A 24,482-nucleotide genomic window follows, 5' to 3' on the forward strand; every position below is an offset into this window, starting at 1 on the left:
GAGGATTTGGACATAGGCCCATCTGGAGGCTGGTTTAGCTTGGATTTAGCCAACTGGCCCACACTTCCTTAGTGCCGTTTCCTTTATGCTCCCTTAATCTCGCCAGCTGAAATGCGTGTGGACCCCTCACTTCCTCATTCCTTTAACTGGTGTGATCATTGACTGTCCCACTTCCTCCTTCTCCACTTTTAGTTCTGTCTGCTTGGCATGGGGGGGAGGCTGCGTCTGTGTATACAATGGGGTAGAGGTGGGGTTCCTGATGAGGGGACCATTCCTCTGCAGCTTGATGTAGGCAGAATCATTCACTTTGCGGGGTGCTGCTGAACACCCCCCACCCCCCAACTAGGAGCGAGGCTGTGGTGCCAGGTGGGAATCAAACCCTTCAGTTGCTGGTGGGAATGGGACAGTATCTGTTGTGGTTGAGAGAAGCAGATACCCTGTCATCCCCTCTGTCTTCCTTTCCTGTGTTCAGAACCATTTGAGAAATAGTCCCAGGAGTAACTGGGTGCAGATGGATATAAAAACCTCCGTGAACTTTCATACTAAAAACCAGCCTGAAGGTGCCACTTCGTAACCTTGAATTAAGCCAACCCATCCCGTCTCAGGGGTGCTGGGAACCGCAGGCCATTCCTCCGTAGGGAGCCACCCATTTTCTTTGGGGAAAGGGAGGCTCAGAGGGCTGGTGAACCCAGCTCTCCAGATGTGGTCCCTCTCCAGAGCCTGCACAGTGGTTGGTTTGTTTGCTTCTTGGACCCACCCCGCTTTCCCATCAGCACCATTTCTAGGTGCTTTCTGTGACTCCTTTGGGATGCCTTTGGCAGGTCATTCATCTCCTGTGACTTGGTTTCTCTCTTTTTTTTTTTTTTCTTTTGCGGTACGTGGGCCTCTCACTGTTGTGGCCTCTCCCGTTGCGGAGCACAGGCTCTGGACCCGCAGGCTCAGCGGCCATGGCTCACAGGCCCAGCCGCTCCGCGGCATGTGGGATCTTCCTGGACCGGGGCACGAACCCGTGTCCCCTGCATCGGCCTGCGGACTCTCAACCACTGTGCCACCAGGGAAGCCCATCGGTTTCTCTTTTTAGTGTACAATTTTATTTAATCCGTTCAATCACACTAAGGGCAGATATTATTATTTCCATTTGTGACTCAGCTTTCATACCTGCTGTTAGACATAGTAATCATCCATTTCTTCTCCTGGGTCTCCCCACTCATCCCCCTACACTCTGTGGCTAATGATTGTTTCACGTTGGTATGTCTTTTTGTGATTGTTTACATAACAAGACATGCCTCCATGCACTCAGTATTTGTTGGGAGCCTGCAGGATGCTGGGCCCTGTGCTGGGTGTGGGGCATACAGCGGGGAGTGAGGTAGACGTGGGGAAGCCCCCCAGGCACTCACGGTCTCTCTGGGAGACAAACTCTTAAATGAAGAATTGCTGATATACCCATGATAACAAAGGGGAAGTGAAGGACATCTGGGAGTTGATGACAGAGGTGGTCAGGAGCTGCCCTGAGGAAGTGAGGTCATCCCCCTCAACCCCCTCCACTTAAAACCCAGACTCAGACTCTTTACTCAACCCTTCAAGGCCCTGGATGGCTGACCCCTGTCAGTTTCCCCAGCCTCAACTGACCCCTGTAGCTACCCTGGCTGCCTTGCTGTATCTTGACACACTGAGCTCTTTCCTGCCTCTGGGCCTTTGCACACACTGCTCCCTGCCTCTCTCTCTGCATGGCTGTTCCTTCTTGCCTCAGCTCAAAGGTCCCTTGAGAGGCGGCCTCCCCGACCTCGTCCTCTAACATAGCACCTTCCCCCATTACTCTTTCATATTACCCAGGTGTTTTGGTTCTGGTTTTTTGGTTTTTTGTCTTCCCAGCTCTTAACAGTATCTGAGGGGTTTTTTTCTCTTTCAGTTTACTGTGTGTCTTGCCAATGAGACTTGGGGCTCCATGCAGCCAATACAGAAAGGGCCACGTTTGTCTTGGTCATCACTCTCCTTCCCCACCCCCTGTGCCTGCACAGAGCCTGGTACACAGTTGGTGTTCATAAATGCTTGTTGAATGAGCCTCTTCTGCTTCCCCAGTGTATTACTTCCCTATTGCTGCTATAATAAGTTACCGCGAATTTGACTTAAAACAATCCCAGGGCTTCCCTGGTGGCACAGTGGTTGAGAGTCCGCCCGCCGATACAGGGGACACGGGTTTGTGCCCTGGTCCGGGAAGATCCCACATGCCGCGGAGCGGCTGGGCCCGTGAGCCACGGCCGCTGAGCCTGCGCGTCCGGAGCCTGTGCTCTGCACCGGGAGAGGCCACAACAGTGAGAGGCCCGCGTACAGCAAAAAAAAAAAAAAAAAAAAAAAACAATCCCAGATTATTATCTTATAATTCTGGAGGTCAGGGCTCCATCCCTGTAAAGGCTCTGGGGAGAATCCATTCTCTTTCCTGCTTCTAGAGGCTGCCTGCATTCCCCGGTTCATGGCCCTTTCTCCGTCTTCAGCATACATCACCCCAACCTCTGCCACATCGCCCTCTCCCGCTCTGAGCCCCTTGCCTCCCTCTTATACAGATGCTTGTAATTACCCTGGGCCCACCCAGATAATCCAGCAAAATTTCCCAATCTCAAGATCCTTAACTTAATCACATTTGCAAAATCCCTTTGCCATGTAAGGTAACATTCACAGATTCTGGGAATTAGGACATGGCATCTTGGGGGCCCATTACGCGGTCTGCCACACCCAGACCCCCTGAGGTGTGCCTAGGACAGCATCGAGTGTGCCCTGCACTCCAGTACCCTGGCCACTGCCATAGGGCCCAGCGACCTGACCTCTCCTTCCCTCTGCAGGACGAGATTGAGGAGCTGCGGGCAGAGATGCTGGAGATGCGGGACGTCTATATGGAGGAGGATGTGTACCAGCTGCAGGAGCTGCGGCAGCAGCTAGACCAGGCCAGCAAGACCTGTCGCATCCTGCAGTACCGGCTGCGCAAGGCTGAGCGCCGCAGCCTCCGCGCTGCCCAGACTGGCCAGGTGGACGGCGAGCTCATCCGTGGCCTGGAGCAGGACGTCAAGGTAAGCCCAGGGCCCTCCCAACCCTCACAGGTGCCCTTTCTGGGGGGTCGGACCATGAGCCTGAGTGCCCAGGTCAGCTCCCTCCTCATGTGTCCTTGGGCAAGTTCCATCATCTCTTTGGGCCTCAGCACCCTCATCTGTAAAATGGGGATCCCTAGGAACTGACAGGCCGTCTACCACGGTGGTCCCAAAGTGGTATCATAAGATGATACCTACTAACAGCAGCTGCTGTGTGAGTACGAGCCACACACCTGGTGCTGGGCTCCAAGTTATCCGTGCATAGTTCCATGGAGGTTTCTTTCTTGTGCTGATGGAGAGTAGTGAACGTCTGGAATTGAATAAGGTTGGTTTAAATCTTGGCTCCAATATGCCCTAATTTTATGATTTTGAGCAAGTCACCTGTTTCAGTTTCCTCATCTGTAAAACACGTGTAACGGCAGCCCCTGCCTCACAGGGTTCTATGAGGATCAAATGAGATCAGGTAGGTAAGAGGTCACTGTAGGCACTGGAAAAGGTTAGCTAGTAATTCTTCTTCTTCTTCTCATTTTCCGGATGAGGAAAGTGAGTCTCAGAGAAAGGGAGTACCTGTCCAAGTTCACGTGACCCTCCATGGAGCTGGCAGAGCACAGACTTATCGGCCTCCCATGCTTGCTGCCTGACCTTGTTGATCTTGGCCTCAGAGAGCAGGAAAGGGACGGCCTGGAGGCTGGCAGATGGGGCTTCCAGAAGAGAAGTCTGCCCTGCCTGTCTGTATGAGCCCTGGTCTGGGGGCTGAGAACTCCAGGGGACCTGGCCCGGCACCCTGCTCTCAGAACTCAGCCCAGTGTTATCCAGGGATGTAGGAGCTGGGGGGAGGGGCCTCTGGCACAGCCTGGGGGACTGTGGAGTCTTCCTGCAGGGGTGACCTCCGAGGTGAGGCCTGAGGTGGAAGAAGGAATGTTGAAGGAAGAGGGCCCCTGTAAGGGGAGGTGAAGAGTGAGCACCAGATCCACACCGGCCTTTGCGCCTCCCATCGTCTTGCACGTGCTGTGGGCACATTGGGATTGTAGGTCTGCTGTACAAGTGAGGAAACAGCTCAGAAAGGTTGTATCTCCAAGGCCAAAGTGTACCTGTACCTAAGAAGGCAGCTCTTGAGATAAATTGTTCTACAAATATTCAAATTCCAGGTACCAGATCGAGAGGGTGTGGGGTGAGGGAGAGCCCTGGGAGCTTAGAGGAATCTGAGTTTGGGGCTTTGGGGCGAAGACACCGAAAAGTCAGCCTTAGATGAGGAAGGGGTGGAGGAAGGCTGGAGCTGGGAGCAGACTAGCTGGCTTGCTCTGTGGGAGTAGCTGAGAGCAGCTGGTGTGTGTGTGTAGAATGGGGAGGGGGGGAGGCCCTCTGGAGTCTGGGCGGAAGGGAGCGGCCCCTTCTGTTGGGATTTGAACTAGCCAATCAGCAGCTGGCTTGGCCCCTTCCCTCCCTCCTGTCCCCGCGCCTGCAGCTGGAGCGCTGAGCTCATCTGCACTGGCCTGGGCTGGACAGCTTTGGCCGCCTCTCTGTGTCCCAGGTGCTGGGGATGTTCTGGGGCATTTTTTGGAGGCTTTCAGAACGCTGACTTCCCTGGCGTCGCCTGGGAGGGCTTGAGAGACCCAAGTGTGGAGGGAGCTGGAGGCTGCCTGGGAGGGTATCCCCGGGGGCCCTCCGACTCGCCGTGCCAGCAAGAGTAGACAGGCGTGAGGCCGCCTCTTGGAGTCTCAGTTTCCCCTTCTGTTAAAAGGAGGGCTTCGAGCAGCTGAATCTCCGGGGCTTCTGCAGCCCCAGTGGTTTAAGCAAGCAGGTAGATTACTGGTGAGGGTGCCATGAAAGAAACCTCAGGCCTCGGCCCTCCCTCTCCCTCACCCCCACCCCCAGGCTCTCTCACTGTCTGCTGGTTCTCACAGCTGGCAGGACCCACAGAAGCTCAGCGGGAACACTGTCCAGCATGAGGAGGGCAGGGGTGGGGAGGGGGAGAGACCTGCTCTACCACTTGCTTGCTGTGTGGCTTTGGGAAAGCTCCTTGACAGCCCTGAGCCTCAGTTTCCCCATGTGGAAAATGGAGATGCAACAAGTCTCTACCTGTAGAGATTTTTGTGAGGCTACAATGAAATAGCTCAAGTAAAGAGCGTGCTGAGCACGGAGTCCGGCGCGGGATGCTCCCTCAGCAAATGAGCAGATGTTGCTTGGCGTGTTACGGTTCAGGAGAAGAACTTACAAGGCACTAGTGGGACAAATGGCTGGGCCACGGTGGAGAAGGGGGCCAGAATCTCTACCTCCCTGGGTAGATAAGTGTAGCCTGGAGGTTAGTTTACCATGGAGATTCCCAGGCCCCACCCTCAGGGCTTGGGATCCTGTAGGAGGGCGTCAGGTCCCGGGAATCAGGGATGAAAATTCCCACCTGAAGGGACTCTTGTGGGAGGCCCGAGGACACACAGGTAAAACAATTCTTAGAAATAGATGTTGCTGGAGAAAAAGTTCTGGCTTTGGGTTTAATCCCTGGGTGACCTGAGCAGGTTACTTTCTCTCTTTGATCCTCAGTTTCCTCATCTGTACAATGCAGGTGACATTCCCACCCTCCCGGGGTTCCTGGGAGGATTTCGCCACACAGGACCCAGATGCTGCCTGGACAGGGGGTGCTCCTTAGTGACGGTTCCTATCCCACACCCTGGGGATTCAGAGTGACAGAGACCCCTTAAAGCTTTAGGCCCAGGAGCCAAGGGGCCCATGAGCGAGGTGGCTGTGGCCTGGAGGCTGCTGGCTGCATTTGGCAGGAGCCAGACCCCAGCGCTGTAACAGTGACCTCATGGCTGACAGCATTTGTTTGTGCTTTGGGGATTTGCCCTGGTTTCCAGAAGCTGCAGCTGCTTCACCTCCTGTAGTATCTCAGCCCCCCAACCTTGGGGGTAGTTGGAAGGATCATGAGGGGATCAAATGCGACAGGCAGGTGGGGCCCCGTGAGCCCCTGACACAGTGAGCCCACTGTTGCACTTATTTTTAATACTCTTATTATTGATATTAATATAATGTGTCTTCAGGCTTCAGGCCAACAGCGGCTCAGACTGAGAGCAAGACTCCAGAGTTGACCCACCTGCTTTCAGACCTTGGTTCTGTAGCTTCCTGGCTGTGTGGCCTCGGGCAAATGACCTTTTCTTTCTGAGCCTCAGGGTGGGGATGATATTCAAAGCACGTTCCCAGGGGATGAAAGGCATGTGGTGGGTGCATGGGGAGCGACAGCTGATTCTGCCTGATTACCTGGGAGAGCCAGGGGGCCCAGGACCACTGAGGCTCAGAGAGAGAAAGGGAGAGGCGCAGGCAACCAGGCTCCTGCCCTCCAGGCATGCATGCTCTTTGCTCTGTGGACCTCCATCAGGGGCACAGGGCTCTGTGGGGATCTGAGATTAAGGGCTCTTTTGTCCACACTGGAATTCTGTAAGCTGCCTGGGGCTAGGCCTTCTTAACAGGGCACCCCTGGGGGTAGAAAGCAGTTGGAGAAGGGGGTTCCATGGATGATGGGGCAGAAGGCAACTGGGGACTCACGGAAGGGATGAAATCCATAGAGTCACTCATGAACCCAAGAGGATCCAGGAATCCACATGGATCATGACTTCTTGGTGGGGAGTGGGTCACCTGCCCAGGTCAAGGCCATGCTGGGGACGGAGTGAACCCCAGGTGGAGAGGAGCTGGCCCAGGTGGGAGCATAGTTAGGAGAGAAGCCCCCACTCCTCCCAGCAGCTGATCCCGCATCCCAGTCAGGGACACAGCCCTCTCTGGACATCTGGGGGTGTGGGCAGTTGGGGGGAGCACCCCCCGCCAAACTAGGGCATGTGCAGCTCCCCATGTTTCAGTCATTCACTCCTTCATTCCCCTCCCTTTTTGCTTGCTGGGGTCTTGGATTTGTTTGTTCATCCAACAAGCATTTATTAGGCACTTAGTGTGTGCCAGACCCTGCGAGATATGAAGGAGCCCCGGCATGGCCTGGGGCCTGGACCTCTGTGCTCCACCACTCCTGCCCCCAGGGGCTACGCAGATGAATGAATGAATAAATGAATGAATGAATGGAGTATTGGTCAGGACAGGGACTCACTGGGTGACCTAATAGCCTAAAACCTGGGACCTGGGGCTGAACACCCAGACACTAAACTCAAGAGTGAGGTTGTGGGGTGTTGGGCCAACCTGGATTAAAATCAGTGCACAGAGGTGAAGCAGTAATCTTGACAATGCATTAAAAATCATACTTTTGAGCACCTGCTATGTTCCAGCCACCAGCCCAAGCACTGTCTTTTTTTTTTGAATTTCTGAATTTTATTTTATTTATTTTTTTTACAGCAGGTTCTTATTAGTTATCTATTTTATACACATCAGTGTATACATGTCAATCCCAATCTCCCAGTTCATCCCACCACCACCCCACCCCACCCCCCGCTGCTTTCCCTGCTTGGTGTCCACACATTTGTTCTCTACATCTGTGTCTCTATTTCTGCCCTGCAAACCGGTTCATCTGTGCCATTTTTCTAGGTTCCACATATACGCGTTAACATACGATATTTGTTTTTCTCTTTCTGACTTACTTCACTGTATGACAGTCTCTAGATCCATCCACATCTCTACAAATGACCCAATTTCATTCCTTTTTATGGCTGAGTAATATTCCATTGTAATATATGTACCACATCCTCTTTATCCATTCGTCTGTCGATGGGCGTTTAGGTTGCTTCCATGACCTGGCTATTGTAAGTAGTGCTACAATGAACATTGGGGTGCATGTGTCTTTTTGAATTATGGTTTTCTCTGGGTATATGCCCAGTAGTGGGATTCCAAGCGCTATGTCTTTTATTCCTCACAGCAGGCCTCGTGACTAGGCTATATCAACACCCTTTTACTGATGACGAAACCGAGACTTCAAATGGTTAAATAACCTGTCCTGGGTCACACACCCAGTGAGGGCTGGAATCAGGCTTGAATCTAGTCTTCCCACCTGTGAAGCCCTCGTTCTGCTAGTGAGGGATTGCTCCCCCCACTTTGTGGATGAGGAGGGTTTGGTGGCCTAGAGAGACTGTGGGAGGAGCCTCGTGGGCCAGCTTCCAGCTGTCCTAGGAGATCTTCAGGGGGCTGAGAGAGGCAGTGGGCAACAGAGGGAGGAGGGGGAGGCAGGGCTCGATTTCCTTTCTGGCCGTTGTTCTTCCTGGCCTGCCTTGCACACTGCCAAGGGGTCCGTGCCGAGTTGGGCCTGGGCCCGCAGAAGGCAGAGCCAGGGAGGGCCCTCTTCCCTTCCGGCAGGGAGGAGGTGCCACGGCCATTTCCGAGACTGGCAGGCACGAGGCACTGGGCTGTCTGCCCCACACATACCTCTTGCTGGCAAAGCCCTCACACCCCTTGTGGAGCCTGGGCCACGCTGGCCCTTCAGCCAAAGCCCCTGAGCTCCCTCCAGCTTGGCCCACACTAGCTCTGTTTGACTCTGAGCAAGTCATTTGCCCTCTGAGCCTCAGTTTCCTTGCCAGTAAAATGGGGGCAGAGTTGGGGTGAAGAGGAATGAATCTGGCACATAGCAGGTATTCAACAAATGCTAGTACTTAGTCCACTTGGGGATGGGGGCTAGTTGTGATTTACCAGCTCAGAAGGGCCTTCCTCATCCCCAGAGAAGAGACCCCCTTTCCTACCTTTCACCCCAGCCAGCAGGGGACAGGACAGAAGGGTCCTCAAGGAAACGGGGTGCTCTTGCAGCAGAGTCCTGGAACCGGGATTGGAGTTTGCAGCTCCATTAGCTCCTTCTGTAGGGATGACTTGGACATCTGCCCAGCCTTTGTCACTGGGGGCATGTTCTGTATCCCAGACAACTGGAAATAGGCCTCATGGTCTGTGTCACACTGTGACCCCCAGCAAGTCATGCCCGCTCTGGGCTCAGCGCCTCCCAACAGCAGCTACCACTTACCCAACGCTCACTGTGCAGGCACTCAGCCAGGCCTTTGTGCAGTAGCTGATTCAGTCCTCCTGTCGGCCCGTGAGGTTGGTGCTGTTATTATTGCACCCATTTTGTAGTTAAAGGAAAGACCCAGAGTAGGGAAATAATTTGCCCAGGAACGTATGCTGGTCACTGGCAGAGATGGGGTTCAGATGTCTCTGGGGATGCCCATCTTGCTCTGGGTTTCCCCTCTCTTTAAAATGATCTTCTTGGAGGGTAGTGGTGGTGGGATGAACTGGGAGATAGGGACTGACATATATACACTAATTTGTATAAAGTAGATAACTAATAAGAACCCGCTGTATGAAAATAAATAAATAAAATTAAATTTAAAAAAATAAATAAAACGATCTTCTGGCCCTGTCTTAAGCTCTGGTGAGAACTGGGCAAGAGGGTGGACAGGAGAGGCTTTTGGAAGCATCAAAAGGCTCAGATAAAAGTAAAGGCATTGCTAAGAACAGGCTTTCTGGGAGCTGAACTATGATGTGGACATGGGAAACACAGGGTGCCTGGGTTTGGGTTTTGGTTCTACCACTTCCTGGCTGTGCAACCCTTGGTGAGTTACTTGACCTCTCTGTGCCTCAGTTTCCTCTTCTGTAAGTGGGGGTGATGAGAGTACCTGCCTACGCTGGGGTTGCTCTGTGGTAGAGGTAGGATGGCCTGCTCATGCCCTGCTCATCACCCACCTTTGCTCAGGTCTCTAAGGACATCTCCGTGCGGCTGCATAAAGAGCTCGAGGCGGTGGAGAAGAAACGGGCGAGGCTGGAGGAGGAGAATGAGGAGCTTCGGCAGCGGCTCATTGAGACCGAGCTGGCCAAGCAGGTGCTGCAGACAGAGCTGGAGCGGCCGAGAGAGGTGAGGCCCCCGTCCACCCCGGCAGGGCCAGGCCTGGGCTGGGCAGGCATGTGCCAACCCCATCCAGCCAGTGTCTCTGAGCCTCTGTCTCTGCACAGTTATGCCTCCCTGGCAGAGCTGTCTATTCATTCACTGCTCCAGCACGCGCTCCCTGAGCACCTACTGTGTTCACTGTGTGCTGGATACTAAGGACACAGGGGTGCGTGAGAGACACCTGGTTCCTGTCCTCCAGGAGCCCACAGGCTAACGAAGGAGACAGTCAGCCATCAAAGGACCACAGCTGGGAGAGGACTGCCTGAGAAAACATGCAACAGTGCTGAGCAGGGGACCCAGCCCTCTGTGCCTCAGTTTCCTCATGTATAAAATGGGATAGTAATACTTCAAATCATTGGAAGGACTAAGTGGTATAGATTTTGTGGACACGCTTTAGGGACTGCCTGGCATTGCCACTCGGTATAAAGTCACTGCCGGGTCTGGGCAGCCTCTGGCTGGTGTCTCAACACATTTCCAGGACACAGATGCTTTTCTTTTTTTAAATTTAATTAATTAATTCATTTTGGCTATGTTGGGTCTTCGTTGCTGCACTCGGACTTTCTCTAGTTGCGGCGAATGAGGGCTACTCTTCATGGCAGTGCGCGGGCTTTTCATTGCGGTGGCTTCTCTTGTTGAAGAGCACGGGCTCTAGAGCGCATGGGCTTCAGTAGTTGTGGCTCGCGGGCTCTAGAGCGCAGGCTCAGTAGTTGTGGCGCACAGGCTTAGTTGCTCCGCGGCATGTGGGATCTTCCCGGACCAGGGCTTGAACCCTTGTCCCCTGCATTGGCAGGCGGATTCTTAACCACTGCGCCACCAGGGAAGCCCCAGATGCTTCTTGAGTGTGACCCCAGGCACCAGCTTCTCTGTCTTTGGTCATGAGAGTCCTTCCACCTGGCATCCCATTCTTCCTTCTGCTGTGTGTTAGGTGTACAGCATGTTAAACACCATGCTAGACACTTTCCATGATTTTCAGAAAGGCCTGATGAGGTTGTGATTGTACCAGTTTTATGGATGAAAACACAGCCCTGAGGGAGGGAGCAATGTCCTCCAGGTCACGTAGGGCCCAGTGGGCTGTGCAGATTGGAAACCATCAGCCCAGGTGATGCCTAAGGGCTGGAATCCTCCAGAATCCAGGGGTCTGTGTCCCAGGCGGCCCTGGTGCCTTCTGCCCCCAGAGGCACAGCTGGGCCTCAGCTGTCTGGCTGCGCATGAGGCATGCTAGGATCGAACGTTGTTCCGGGGCACAGTTCTCACCTTCCCAAGGGCAGGCGTGCCAGCATTCCAGGACAGACACCACAGCCCTGAGGCCATAACAATCCTTCTGCTGCCCTCCCCACTGGGTGTGTTGGTGTGACGTGCCAAAGGCTTCTCGGTGTGGAGATGGGAGGTGTTTGCTACTCAGGGCTGCCCAGGGCTCCTGCCCTCCATGGCCTGGCCAATAACAGGGAACCATCTTCACACATCTCATCGCCGCCACCCTTGATAGTGAAAAGGAGAGACAGTTTCAGAAGGTGCCTTGGATGTCAGCCTGTTCCCATTGTAAAGGAGAGGGAACAGAGGTCCAGAGAGGGAGAGCCTGCCTGAGCTCACCCAGCCTTTCCTTGCCTGAGATGGGGCTGAGACCCTGAAGCCACCTCCCCTAAGTTTCAGTTTCTTCATCTGTGACATCAGGATAATAACAGTACCCAGTTTATGAAGTTGTTCATGATCATTCATAAGATTGGGTAACCATAAAACACTGTGAAGAAGTTAAAAAGAATAAGGTAGTATAGCAGTTCCTGAGAAAGTTAAACAGAATTTCCAAATAAGCCAATTCCACTTCTGGGTATATAGCAAAATTGAAAGCCGGGACACGAACAGATATTTGTACCCTCATTTTCATAGCAGCATTATTCACGGTAGCCAGAAGGTGTAAGCAACCCCAATGTCCATCAATGAACCAACAGAAATGTAGTATATACCTACAATGTATGTATAATCTTAAGCAGGAACGTGATTCTGAAACAGGCTACAACGTGGGTGAACCTCGAGGACACTGTGCTCAGTAAACTAAGCCAGACACAACAGGACAAGTATTATATGATTCCACTCAGATGAGATACTGAGAGTAGTCAAATTCATAGAGACAGAAAGTAGGTTAGAGGTTACCAGAGCCTGGAGGGAGGAGGGTATAGGGAGATACTGTTTAATAGGGACAGCATTTCAGTTTGGGATGATGACGAAGTTCTGGAGGTGAATGGTGATAATGCCACTGGATCGTACCCTTGAAAATGGCTAAAAATAGCAGATCTTATGTTATGTATATTTTACTGCCATCAAAAAGAAAAAAATGGTTAAAATAGTAAATTTTATATTAGGTGTACTTTCCCACGATTTAAGAAAAAAGGCAGATACATATGCACTGATGTGGAAAGATCTCTAAGATACATTGTTAAGCGGGGAGAGAAAGCTATAGAACCATACGTATTGTGCAATCCCACTAATTATTTTGGAAAGTCATACAGAATGAACTGATTTTGAAGCATGTGTCTATATGTGCAAATGCATAGCCTGGAGGAAAGTCTGGAGGAAAACCCACTGAACTGAGGCATTAGAAATGGTAGGAGATGGTAGGCAGTGGCTTTTGCTTTTTATTCTATGATTGCTGTATTTAGGGGTCTTTGTGGGGGGCGCGTGGTTATTATTAGTGAACTTTTAAATAAAGTCAAGCATGTAAAGAGCCCTTTGCGGTGCCTGGCACACAGTTGGTGCTCAGGAAACACTGGTTCACTTCCTCTTGAAGGCCACGTCAGTGAGGCTGGCCTAGCCCTCCCTGATGTGCCCCTGGGTGTCTTAGGATCTGCGGAAGGAGGCGTGGCCCTGTGTTTATTTGCTGATTGCCCTCTCTCCTCCCTCTCCTTCCTGATATGGTTTCTATGGAGACAAGGGTCCCTTAGCAATTCTTCTGCCAGAGCTGTTCCAGTCCCATCATCGAGATCTGCCTTTGCCATCCTGACAGGTTGCTGTGGCGATGCTGTCACCCGGCTGGGAACAGGAGCCCCTGGCCTGAGCTGATGTGGTTGCTATGGAGATGGCTCTTCGCTAGAGAGAAGGGAGGGTGGCCTGCCCCAGCTGTGTTCTGCAGTGGCACCGTTGCCAGCTGGGCTGCAGCTCAAAAATCGTAACACGAGCCACCGCCACCCCCAATCCAGTATCATTCCCCGTCTTTCTATTTTAGGCAGAAAGCCAATCTCAGTGTCGATGGGATTTATTATAACATAGCTGCTGTGTCTGAGTGCTTGCTCTGTGCCAGGCACTACACTAAGCACTTTATGTGTGTCTTCACGTTGTGTAGCCAGCAGCCTCCCAAGGTACATCGTGATTTTGTCCCCATTTTATTTTATTTTGTTTATTTATTTTTTTGGCTGGGCCACACAGCTTGCGGGACCAGGGATTGAACCCAGACCCTCAGCAGTGAAAGCGTGGACTTGCTGGATATAGATGGGACAGGGAAAAGACAAGGATGGCATCCTAACCCAGGACTCCCCATCTCCCAAAGCCACACTGACTCTTACGGTGATGCCCGTGCCCTCCTTGCCCCATCCAGGGGCCTTCCTAGAACCCAGCTGTGTTTTGGAACCTCTGAAGAGGCCACTCACTCCAACGAGTACTTCCTTCTCTGGCCCAGGCTTCTTGGCCCGATTCCCACTCCCATGGGGTAGGAAGGGCACTCACCATAGTATCAGTTCACCTGGGTTCAAATCTCAGTTCTGCTGGCGTCGTCATCTGATGCAGCCTAGCCGTGGCCTGTGTGCTGCAGGGCAAACTCGAACTTGGAGTTACATGGGCCTGAGTTTGAATCCTGGCTTTGCCACTTATTTGCAAATAACTGTAGTGTTGGGCAAATCATGTAACCGCTCCAGTGCTCAGTTTGTTCCTTTATAAAATGGGAATATGGGGACTTCCCTGGTGGTCTGTGGGTAAGACTCCACGCTCCCAATGCAAGGGACCCAGGTTCGATCCCTGGTCGGGAAACTGGATCCCGCATGCATACTGCAACTCAGAGTCCGCATGCTGCAACTAAAGATCCCACGTGCCGCAACTAAGACCCAGCACAGCCAAAATAAATAAATGATAAATTTTTTTTAAATGGGGGGGCTTCCCTGGTGGCGCAGTGGTTGAGAGTCCGCCTGCCGATGCAGGGGACACGGGTTCGTGCCCCGGTCCGGGAAGATCCCACATGCCGCGGAGCGGCTGGGCCCGTGAGCCATGGCCACTGAGCCTGTGCGTCCGGAGCCTGTGCTCTGCAACGGGAGAGGCCACAGCAGTGGGAGGCCCGCGTACTGCAAAAAAAAAAAAAAAAGGGAACGTGAATCCCTACATCTCAGAGGTGTTTATGAGAATTAATCAAGACAAGCAGGTAAAATGCTTAGTGGAGAATAAGAGCTCGGCAAATACTGGTTATCAGTGTCATCACCTGTGGGCCTTAGTTCAATAAATATCCTTCTGCTGCCTCTAGCAAGGAGCTCTCCATATCTGACTGCCAGGCGCCCGTGGAAGGAGCAGTTAGGCAGCAAATCAACGCCTGCACTTGGCAGCGTCTGCCCCTGTACTTTGATTTGGGGTCCGTGTCAAACCGCTCTGTTTCCTCCACTCAAATGGTCTCCCTTAGCCCGGAGCCACACCGACTCTCTAGCTGCTTCAGCCACTTTGGAGGAAGAATTCCTCAGTCTTTGAGATGCACCCCTACCCCAGGCTCCCCCCGGAGTAAAGTTGGTACACACAGCACAGTCTGTGTTTTCAGTGAGACCTTTTCAAACATCCCCTCTAAATTGGATGAAAATCTACCCAACTGTTTTGGCAGAAGGCTTGTTTTATTCCTTGAAGGTTGGTCTTTGTTTCCTGGCAGCATGGAAGGTGTTAGAAGACAGGGGGCCTCTCCAGAGCTGTGCTCAGGCAGCCTCTCTGTGTGGGCTGGAGGGGCGGAAGTACCCTCTTCTAATCTCCTGGAGGAGGGCAAGGAGGGCAGAGCTTCTGCTCCTACTAGGAGCCGTTAGACCAAGGATGCTTAGAAGCACCACCCCGGCTGCTCAAAAGCGGCCTTGTGAGTTGCTGGTGGGTGGGGAAGCCCCTGCTGCGTGCCAGGCCAAGGACTGTGCCCTCGGGGTCCGGCACTTGTGACTGGCATTCTTGTTGGTGCCCGGGTGCTGTCCTGCCCTGCCCCAGCCCGCCCACCTGAGGCCCAGGGCCAGAGCATCTGCCCCTGGGGGCTTGACAGAGGGGCTGTGACGGGCCTTGGCTCCCTGGAGGGGCAACGCGGTCCCCCAGGCCGCCTGGCCAGCTGCTGCCCTGCAGAGAGGAGGAAGGTCTTTGTGCTCTGTGAGCCTGCCTTGTTTTCCCTCCAGAGCCGCAGAGCAGTGTGGGAGCCTAAATGGCTTAGATGAGGTGGGGGGCAGGGACAGGGGCAGTTCCATCCAGAAAAGGCTGGAACCACTTTGGTCCTGAAAAGGTTTGCTGCTTCAGCCCCTCTTCTCTGCCTACTGCCCTCCCTTTCTGGTGGGCACTCAGATCTCACCCTCTGAAAATGTGTTGGAATGGTGTTCATGACTTTTCTTGGGGAAGTACATTTTAAAAACATTTTACTATAACTTTCCCCTCCCACCCAACAGGTAATATATGCGTAGTAGAGAAAGACTAGGAAATACAAGTAAGCCATAAGGAGAAAAAGTTTCACCCAGTATTCAGAGGGAGTTCCTCCGAGTAATTACCAAATTACTATTTGGGTGGGAGTACTTCCCAATATGTTGTACTTCCAATACGTTTTTCTACGTATGCGCACACACATATTGAAATGTATATATGCATTTTTTTTTACTAAAAAAGTAATATAAGCTCAGTGAAGCAAAAATTTCATTACAAAAACATCTAAATGCATGCCTAGCATACCTCTAAGGGTGGACACGTCAGGCTCTGGTTGCACTGCTTGCCTCGGGCAAGAGAGCTGGTCACAGGGTTCACTGTATTCCTTTTTGGTTTGTTTCTTTTTTTTGTTTTTTTTTGCGGTACGCGGGCCTCTCACTGCCGTGGCCTCTCCCGTTGCGGAGCACAGGCTCCGAACGCGCAGGCTCAGCGGCCATGGCTCACGGGCCCAGCCGCTCTGCGGCATGTGGGATCTTCCCGGACCGGGGCACGAACCCATGTCCCCTGCATCGGCAGGCGGACTCTCAACCACTGCGCCACCAGGGAAGCCCCCTTTTTGGGTTTTTTGAAGTTTGAAGTATGTGAGTGTGTCCTCCAAAATGTAAGAAATAATAATGATACATAAAATAAAAGAAGAAAGGCTCCCCTAACCACTTCCCTCAATACGACGCCTGACTCAGCCTAACCTGTGATTTGGTTTGGTTTGTGTCTTTTCAGGCCTTTCTCTGTGCTTATATGATGTATATTCCTCTATGTATTTTTTTTCATAAAGATGGGATTATGTTACATGCACAGTTTCTGTAACATACAGAATAATATAGCATGAACACAGACTGTCTTTTTAAAGGCTGGATGTTTTGGGGTTTTCTTCTGCTTTAAGGTGCTTATTATAAAAGTCAAAGATCACAGAGTCGAGTAAACATAGGAAGGAAAGTCTAAAAGAACACCATCTATTTCAGTATTTTAAACACAGAGCCAGAGATCTAGAAGGAGCTCCAGCTGACCCTCAGCTGTGGTCACCCTCAGGAGGAGAAGGGATGGGGGTGTAAACAGGGGGGCTTTTGCTTCGTCAGAACAGTACAGATTTACAGTGAGAATGTGTCTTTATATATTAATTTATTTTTTTAAATATTGTATAATTTTTAAAAACTTTAAAGAGAAAACGCTGGAGGACCAAGTCTTCCCTCCTGAAAAAATGTGGGGGAAGAAAAGTGCAAAGTGCAAGTTCCCTGTACTCTCATCGTTATCAGCCTGGTGCTTGTTCTTTAGACCATATTCCCCCACCATGCACATGTGCACACGTGTATACACACACACACACACCATCTTATCTTTATAAAAATGGTAACATGTTCTGGCTTTTTTTTAAATAACAGCTTTACTGAGATGTAATTCACATACCATATAGTTTGCTTTTTAAAGGATACAGTTCAGTGGTTTTTAGAATACTCAGAGTTTACAGCCATCACCACTCTCTAATTCCAGGACATTTTCCTCGCCCTAGAAAGAAACCCTAAGTCACTCCCCATTCCCTCTTCCTCCTCCTCCCTGGCAGCCACTCATCTACTTTCTGCCTTTGTGGCTTTGCCTCCTCTCAACACTTCATGTAAATGGATTCATACGCTGTGTGGCTTTTTGTGACGGGCTTCTCTCACTCAGCATGTTTTCAAGCATGTTGTAGCATCGAGCAAGGCTTCATTCTTTTCCGTGGCTAATACTGCCTTGTGTGGCTATGCCACGTTTTGTTCATCCATTCATCAGTTGGTGGACATTAGGGTTGCAGGTTTTGTGGGGTTTTTTGTTTATTTTTTTTATTTTTCGGTACGCGGGCCTCTCACTGCTGTGGCCTCTCCCGTTGCGGAGCACAGGCTCCGGACGCGGAGGCTCAGCGGCCATGGTTCACGGGCCCAGCCGCTCCGCGGCATGTGAGATCTTCGTGGACCGGGGCACGAACCCGTGTCCCCTGCATCGGCAGGCGGACTCTCAACCACTGCGCCACCAGGGAAGCCCTGCAGGTTTTGTTTTGCAGTTTCCTTTCGCTCACCAAGCTGTCTCAGAGATTTTACCATGTAGTGAATCTCACCCTCCCTCTGTCCTCTTTCATGGCTTTAGGCTTTGTGTTATCTCACTCCTTTATATGTGATGGCTGGGACCTCTCAGTGCCCCTGGAGACCCCTGGTTCCCCTTACTGTCACCCCACTTCCCTCCTCCAGAAAGTCTACAGTGGTCACCTAATCCATGGCTCAGTTGTGTATTGATAGATGATGAAATGGAGTTTCAGAGAGAGGAAGGGGTTCACCCAGGATCATAAACTCAGTGTTGACGGGGTCCCAGCTGAGGTCACAGCCCCTCCCATCAGCTTGTGATGGGCGGGCCCAGATCTGCAAGCCTGACCACCTGACTCCTGGGCCCCCACCTCACCACTCCAGGAGGGGTCTCTGAGCATCCCCTTCCCAGGCCCCTTTTGTAGGAGGGGGTCTTTGGGGAAGGACTTGTTTTGTGGCCCTCACCCCTGCCTTCCCTACTCTTTCCTCCTTGCCTGGCAAGATCCTCCATCAGTCCTTCTCAAATACTGGCTCCCTGCTCTTGGCACCCAGCGTCTGAAATATCAGCCTCTGCCTTCTTGCCTCATTTGCATTTCAAAAGGTCTCTTTAGGAATTGATTCGGCTCTAAGGTGAACTTAAGAGCCTGTCTGGGGTTCATCTCCCTGGCTCTGTGGTTCCAAGCTTAGCTGCACATTAGAATCACCTTGGAAGCTATTTAAAAATACTGATGCCTGGGACCTACCCAGACCAATGATGTGAGACTCTCTGGGGTTGGGACCTTGGGCATCTTTTTTTTCTTTTTAAGTTTCCCTAGGTAATTCTGACGTGCACCCAGCTTGAGAACCACTGTGCTGGCTCCACTCTGTCCCTTGTCCAAGAAGGCACATTTTCTCCTTCCAGGTCTTTGGAGCTAGAACAAGAGCTCTGTCAGGAACTGGTCCCAGGGACTTCTCTGGCGGTCCAGTGGTTAAGACTTCACCTTCCAATGCAGGAGGTGCAGGTTTGATCCCTGGTCCGGGAGCTAAGATCCCACATGCCTCATGGCCAAAAAACAAAACATAAAACAGAAGCAATATTGTAACAAATTCAATAAAGACATAAAAAAAAAAAAAAGAACTGGTTCCAGGTCAGCTCTGGTTTTGCTGTGGGACCTCTCTCTAGCCTTCAGTAAACTGGGGGCTTAGATTAGATCAGTGGTTCTCACCTTCAGCGACTGGGTGTGAGACGTGGGGGACCAGGAGCCCATGTATTTGGACTACCTGGGAGCATGCTTGACAATTACCTGCCTGACTTGAAAAGTCAAATGTAACCCAAGGGTGATTTTATATGCCACTAACATGAATCACCCCTCTCTTGGGAAGAAGTGTTCAGTGGACTCATGCATCTGAGTGACTTTTTTAAACGTTGAGAAAGTTCAGAAATGATTTTTATAACAATTCCTCAAATTCCCCTCCACTGGGCTTGTGCCATTTTGCATTCTTGCCAGTGAAATATGAGTGATCCTGTTTCTCCATAGTTTCATCAATAGAATGTGTTGTCAGGTGTTTGGATTTTTGCCAATCTGATAGGTGAGAAATTGTATCTCAGTATAGTTTTAATTCACATTTCTCTACCATGATTAGGGTTGAGCATCTTCCTATGGTTGGAGCCATCTATCTTTTTTTGCATGTGAACCGGTTTTCATATCTCTAGCCCGTTTTTCTATAGGTGTGTTGGATTTTTTCCTCTATTTTGTGAATCTCTTTACATATTTAAGATATTAACCCTTTGTCAGTGTAATACATTGCAAATATTTTTTCCCAGTTAATTATTTCTATTTTTGCTTTTCTTTGGGTATTTTTTTTCCCATGTCGAATTTGCTTATCTAATCAAATGTATCTATTTCTTCCCCTATTGCTTCTGTAGTTTTGAATCATGATGATTATTATAGGCTTATTTTGCTTTAATCTGCATGAAAACCTACCATTTAAATTGTAAAAAATGATCAGTTCCTCGTCATTTCTAAGCGTCTTGTATAGTTATGATCTGTTTTACCATATTCATTTTGTTTATTAGTATCCATGCTGAATTAAAGTCCTCACTAGAATGTCAGTTCCATGAGCTCAGGATTCCCCCTGAGATGGAGATTTGCATACAAGAGGCTTCTGGAAACGTCCCCTTGGAATAACACCATCAGGGATCGAGGCAGAGGGAGAAGCTGAGCTGCAGAGCATTCACACCAATGGCCTCAGCTGATCCCATGGGGAGCTCTGGAGCTGAAGTGGGAAGGGGGCACGGACCAGTCACTGGATGTGGGTTCCCCGCCCCCCCAGTACCCCCACCCAGGGAGGGCACATGACCTTGGATGAGGTGGTTGCCCTCAGCCAATGGCCATCGCTGGGGGAAGGACTCAACTTTGAGGTCTTAGCCAGGGGAATGCGTGCCCCAGTCCTAAAGGCATAACACTCCAGCATCCCCCTCAAGTACCCTGTCTGTCATGGTCCCTGCTGTATTCTTCATGCCTAACTATGCCTGGCACGTGATAGGTGCTCAGGGAGTCTTTGGTGAATGAATGAAAGACAAACAAGAACAGAAACCCAGATTTCTGGGTCTTGGGCTCAACCCAACTGGATCACAATTTCGGGGTGGGAGAGAGGGGAGGAACCCTGGGCAGGTGGGTTCAGAACCGTCTCAAGTGCTTCTGTCCTGTTCCCCATTTGCAACCCATTGGGTGGTCTTGAGACTTCTCTGGCTCAGCAGTTGATGCTGGTCAAGGCTGGACATGGCTGGGCTGCGCTGGCCAGGGAGGGCAGGGGCCCTCAGCGGAACCCTAGGCACTGTGACTGCTCTTTGGATGTGCATCACCCTGTGAGCTTTCAGTTCAGTTTTTTTTAATCTCGCTCCAGCATTCCTTGAAGAAAAGAGGAACCCGCTCCCTTGGGAAGACGGACAAGAAACCTTCCATGCAGGTACCTCCCGTCAGCCTCCACAGCCTCTGTGCAGCCCCCAGCAGTAGCTTTCAGTCTGAAGGCCCCAGGCCTAACTCCATGTAGCTCGGGGAGTCCCCAGAGGTGCCCACCCTGCCCCAGTTTCTACTCCATCCTCCCCTTGTTCACTTTCTTAGCTTCGCTGTGTACTTTACTTCCCCAAACTACACCCTGAGCCCATGGTTCTCACATGCTCTGCTAGAGAAAGTGCTATATGTAGCACAGGTCAGGCATAGAATATAGTTAGTTTCTAGTGGTTCTGGATGGTCAGGGTGGCAGGCACTTTTTATATATTGTCTCATTTAATTTTCTTCATGGTCTGTGAGGGAGGGAATGTTATTGCCCCATTTTACAGATGAGAAAACTGCAGTAGTAATGGTAGTAGTAGCAGCAACACTGACCCTGGCAGAATGTTGCCTACTCCAGGAAGCCCTCCTGGACTCCCCAGGCTACATGCAGTGCCCCATCTGTGCTGCAATATGTATGTCCCCCTCTCTGCTTCCCCTCTGGACCCACAGCTCCTTGAGGGTCAGGGCTGTGTCCCCAGCACGTAGTTAGTGCTCCCTGAAATGCTGTGGCCGAGCCTCCCAACACTAACCTTGCTGGCTTGTGCCTGTCCCTGTTCCCCCTCGGGCCACAGGAGGACAGTGCCGACCTGAAGTGCCAGCTGCACTTTGCAAAGGAGGAGTCGGCCCTCATGTGCAAGAAGCTCACCAAGCTGGCCAAGGAGAATGACAGCATGAAGGAGGAGCTGCTCAAGTACCGCTCGCTCTACGGGGACCTGGATGGCGCCCTGTCGGCCGAGGAGCTGGCGGACGCACCCCACTCGCGGGAGACGGAGCTCAAGGTTCATCTGAAGCTGGTGGAGGAGGAAGCCAACCTGCTGAGCCGCCGCATCGTGGAGCTGGAGGTGGAAAACCGCGGCCTGCGGGCCGAGATGGACGACATGAAGGACCACGGCGGCGGCTGCGGGGGCCCCGAGGCCCGCCTGGCTTTCTCCGCTCTGGGCGGCAGCGGCGGCGAGTGCGGGGAGAGCTTGGCGGAGCTGCGGCGACACCTGCAGTTCGTGGAGGAGGAGGCTGAGCTGCTCCGGCGCTCCTCAGCCGAGCTGGAGGACCAGAACAAGCTGCTGCAGAGCGAGCTGGCCAAGTACCGCTCGGAGCACGAGCTGGACGTGACGCTGTCGGAGGACAGCTGCTCCGTGCTCAGCGAGCCCTCGCAGGAGGAGCTGGCAGCCGCCAAGCTGCAGATCGGCGAGCTCAGCGGCAAGGTCAAGAAGCTGCAGTACGAGAACCGGGTGCTCCTCTCCAACCTCCAGCGCTGTGACCTCGCGTCCTGCCAGAGCACGCGGCCGATGCTGGAGACGGACGCCGAGGCCGGGGACTCGGCCCAGTGTGTGCCCGCGGCCCTCGGCGAGGCCCACGGACCCCACACCGCCCGGCTCTGCAGGGCCCGGGAGGCCGAGGCGCTGCCGGGGCTGAGGGAGCAGGCCGTCCTGGTCAGCAAGGCCATCGACGTCCTGGTGGCCGATGCCAACGGCTTCACGGGCGGCCTCCGCCCGTATCTGGACAACGAGTGTGCCGACTTTCGGCTGCACGAGGCCCCCGGCAACAACAGCGAGGGCCCCAGGGACACCAAGCTGATCCACGCCCTCCTGGTGCGGCTGAGCTTGCTCCAGCAGGAGCTCCACGCCTTCACGCGGAAGGCGGACTCGGTCCTCGGGGACCCCAACAAGGAGCAGCCAGAGCCCTTCTCGACGCTGCCCGCCTTGGGCTCCCAGGGACCCTCCAAGGAGATTCTTCTGGCCAAAGACCTTGGCTCAGACTTCCAGGTAAGATGTCCCAGTCACAGGCCCTATTACTTTTTTATATATGTATGTATGGTTTTTTTTTTACTGAACCATACATACGGAGAGGCACGCAAAGCACAAGTACACAGCTTAATGAATTTTCCCAAAGTGAGCACACCTGTGTAAGCGTCACCCAGGACAAGAACTAGAATGTGACCAGCACCCCAGAAGGCCCTCCTCAGGTCCCCTTTTAGCCACTATCCCCACTCCCAAGGGTAACCCCTCTCGATTCAGTTTTGCCTGTCTTTGAATTTTGCATAAATTGAATCACACAGAACATACTCACCTGTGCCTGACTTTTCACTCATCATTGTGTTTGTTGTCTCAGGTGACAATAATTTGTGTGTTCTCATGACTGAATATGATCTCATGGGGGTGAATATACCACAGTTCTCTTAGTCATTTACTGTTGATAAAGGGATTCATTCCAAAGCCTTATCTTTTATGCCAGGTCGCCCTTTCTTCTCTTCATGTTTCTTTTGCAACGCTGTATTTTAAAACGAGTATTATTTAAAAAAAAAAAAAAGCTTTGGTCAGATCCTGTGCAAAGGCCAGAAACTTGGCTTTCTAAAGGTAATGAACTTCCAGCCTTAATATCTATAAACTACTAGTTAGAAAAATTAAAATAGCAAAAGCACTTGTCCCCCCAAAAAGCATCACTGCAAGAGTAATCCATAAACATGCAAAGAGCTTCAGAAGTGCCTCTGGTAAAAAGATGAAGCCTCCTCCCCCCTGCTTCTTACTCCTTCAAGGTTTTGCTATTAACACTGGTTTTGGAGCAGTGCTGTCATAGGCACATGTGGGCTGCTTAAAATTAAATTAATAAAAGGTACGATACATATAATTGACAATTCACTTCTTCAGTTCAGCCACATTTCAAGGGCTCGGTAGCTGCGTGTGTCAAGTGGTGCAGATCTAGAACATTCCATCATCACAGCATGCCCTTCTAACTCTTTCTCTCCATGTACTCTCATATATTTGTTTTTGCCTCAAATTGCTTTATGTTATACCTCCTGCTACCGCACAACTTGTTTTTCTTGTGTAATGTATCTATTTGTTCATTTATTTACGATGCTGTATTTATGGTTCGTATGCTTTTTGTTCTTAGTGCTGGAGGTGCCATGGTAAGCAAATAAACAGTTATGATTCCTGCCCCCCAGCCTGCATCATCTAGTGGGGAAAGAGATGTTCATCAAAACATCTTGCCATTGAATGGGAAATCACAAACTGAGATGAGGGCTCGCTAGGAAAGGTGCTGGCTTCTGTGAATGAGAAGCTTGACCTAGACCCTGGGTCAGGGAGGACCTCTGATCTGAGCTGAGATCAGAAGGATGGATCACCAGGGGAAGAGTGTTCTAAGCAGAGGGAACAGCCTGTGCAAAGGCATACGGCCAGAAGGAGCAGGATATGTCCAAGGACTAAGGGAAAGAGTGCGGCTGGACCTCAGTGTCGGGAGGTTTGATCTTCATCCTGAGAGCACTGGGGGAGGGGCGTCTTCTGTACAGGGAGGTTTAGCTCTTTCTTTTTTTTTTTTTTTTTTTTGTGGTACGTGGGCCTCTCACTGCTGTGGCCTCTCCCGTTGCGGAGCACAGGCTCCGGACGTGCAGGCTCAGCGGCCATGGCTCACGGGCCCAGCCGTTCCACGGCATGTGGGATCCTCCCGGACCGGGGCATGAACCCGTGTGCCTGCATTGGCAGGCAGACTCTCAACCACTGCGCCACCAGGGAAGCCCTCGATCTTGCTTTTCTTAAGCAAGCAGACTGCCCTATGTTGGGTCTCCCTCTTGGTTCTCCTTGGGGTAGGAATGAGCTGGGGCCGCATGTGTGGGAGGACAGTTGAAGCTGGCTCAGAAGGTTTGTGCACAAGACAGGCATTCACAGAATCAGTGTTTTCACTCACCACTAGCCATTCAGCCTTTCAGCAGACATTCGTGGGGCAGTCGCAGTGTGCCAACCAGGGCTGGGGCTGAGCCTCGGAGGTAAATCCACCTAGGCCCCTGCCCTCAGGTGTGCGG

At 51.8% G+C, this 24,482-nt stretch overlaps 1 protein-coding gene across 3 annotated transcripts in view; it reads left to right on the forward strand.

The window, feature by feature from the left end:
- The window catches only part of MTCL2 (microtubule crosslinking factor 2), a 73,157-nt gene that overhangs the window by 18,463 nt on the left and 30,212 nt on the right, over window positions 1-24,482 (forward strand). For all 3 annotated transcript variants that reach the window (XM_027078364.1, XM_027078365.1, XM_027078363.1), the window contains exons 2-5: window positions 2,838-3,062; window positions 9,736-9,894; window positions 20,538-20,600; window positions 21,259-22,449. In XM_027078364.1, the coding sequence (XP_026934165.1) occupies window positions 2,838-3,062; window positions 9,736-9,894; window positions 20,538-20,600; window positions 21,259-22,449 (1,638 nt within the window). The remainder of the gene's footprint in view (window positions 1-2,837; window positions 3,063-9,735; window positions 9,895-20,537; window positions 20,601-21,258; window positions 22,450-24,482) is intronic.

This window comes from Aethalodelphis obliquidens, unplaced genomic scaffold (genome assembly GCF_003676395.1).
Source record: "Aethalodelphis obliquidens isolate GAN/ISIS:26980383/991018 unplaced genomic scaffold, ASM367639v1 scaffold42, whole genome shotgun sequence".
Taxonomy (NCBI): Eukaryota; Metazoa; Chordata; class Mammalia; order Artiodactyla; family Delphinidae; genus Aethalodelphis; species Aethalodelphis obliquidens.